The sequence below is a fragment of the Propithecus coquereli genome, unplaced genomic scaffold (assembly GCF_000956105.1).
Source record: "Propithecus coquereli isolate 6110/MARCELLA unplaced genomic scaffold, Pcoq_1.0 Scaffold246, whole genome shotgun sequence".
Lineage (NCBI taxonomy): Eukaryota > Metazoa > Chordata > Mammalia > Primates > Indriidae > Propithecus > Propithecus coquereli.
This window is the reverse complement of record NW_012148019.1, coordinates 1,500,526-1,501,705: the sequence shown is the minus strand read 5'-3', so window position 1 is coordinate 1,501,705 and position 1,180 is coordinate 1,500,526. Positions and strand designations below refer to the sequence as shown.

General features: G+C 35.0%; 1 protein-coding gene across 1 annotated transcript in view; it reads right to left on the bottom strand.

Moving 5' to 3' along the window:
• Nucleotides 1-1,180, bottom strand: part of RALGPS2 (Ral GEF with PH domain and SH3 binding motif 2) — a 191,660-nt gene that overhangs the window by 84,344 nt on the left and 106,136 nt on the right. Inside the window, exon 11 of the mRNA XM_012646525.1 lies at nucleotides 239-374. Coding sequence (XP_012501979.1) covers nucleotides 239-374 — 136 coding nt within the window. The remainder of the gene's footprint in view (nucleotides 1-238; nucleotides 375-1,180) is intronic.

The window sequence follows — 1,180 nt, the reverse complement described above, 5'->3', positions numbered from 1 at the left end:
TTCCCAAATGAGTACATCGTTGAGGAAAGCTCATTTCAGGTAATTCACAATTTAGGTAAAGGAAGAAATAAATGCTTTTAGGCAGACAAGATGTTTTACTGAATCAGAAAAAGGCTGTTATTTAAAAAAAAAGAAACTATGCAAGGACATTTTTTCTATTTAACTAATAAGGTAAACAGACAATAAATCCAACTACAAACAACTTGAAAATCTGAAAGATAAGACAACAAATGCTGACTTATAACCCAAGCTGTGGCACTTCCTATGTCCGTGTGGAATCAGGTTCCGAGGGGAGGGGGGCGTCTGGGGCAGTAGGGCTCCTTCGGCTGCCACACTTTTCCTTCCACTCTGTGGGGATGCTCCTACTTCAGGACCTGGGGTTAAATTAAAGAGAGAAAGGGAGGAAATTTCCAGTGGTTTCAAAGGATTATTTTATTTTTCATCCTTTGGTATAAAATATTAAATATGGTTTAAATTTTAGGATAATATCAATGTTAGTTCTATTTAATTGACTTGAAGATGAGAAATATTTTCCAAGTCCTAAAACACAAACTCCCAAACCATACACAATCCACTAACTTCTATCTGTCTTATTTGTACTAAGCGCAGGCAGGGGGAATCTACCTGGGAAGAAGCAGAATCAGAAGAGATCCACTCAGGATCTCACATCAGAGACAGAATCCGAACCTAGGTCAGTGCTCTTCTAATTTCACACTCTGCTTCTTTACTCCTACTCTCAGCTTCCTACTAGATAAAGAACGTGTGGGGTAAGGAAAGCACTCGAGATACAAATTAAGTCTACACTGATACTGTTCAAGCTATGGGAATAAAATATAGAAGTCAAAAGTATACAGGTTTGCAAAACATTGTTTTACAAATTAAAAGAAAAGCAAATTTAAGAGATTTAAACTGAAATTCTTTTCCACTTGGAACGCTCTTCCCCGTAGATATTGTCACGGTTTGTTCCTTCACTTCACATCCTATTAGATGAGGCTTCAAATATTTTTTAGAATACACAATATGAAGCTTAGTGCAAATATGTGTATTGGGAATTTTTAAAAAGGTACTTACTTATCAATCATTTCTTAAATAATGATCCTCTTCAATTTTATGGGGTTTTTTTGATTATTTATAATATATATACAATATATAAGGCAACAAGGGATTATGATTTTTATAT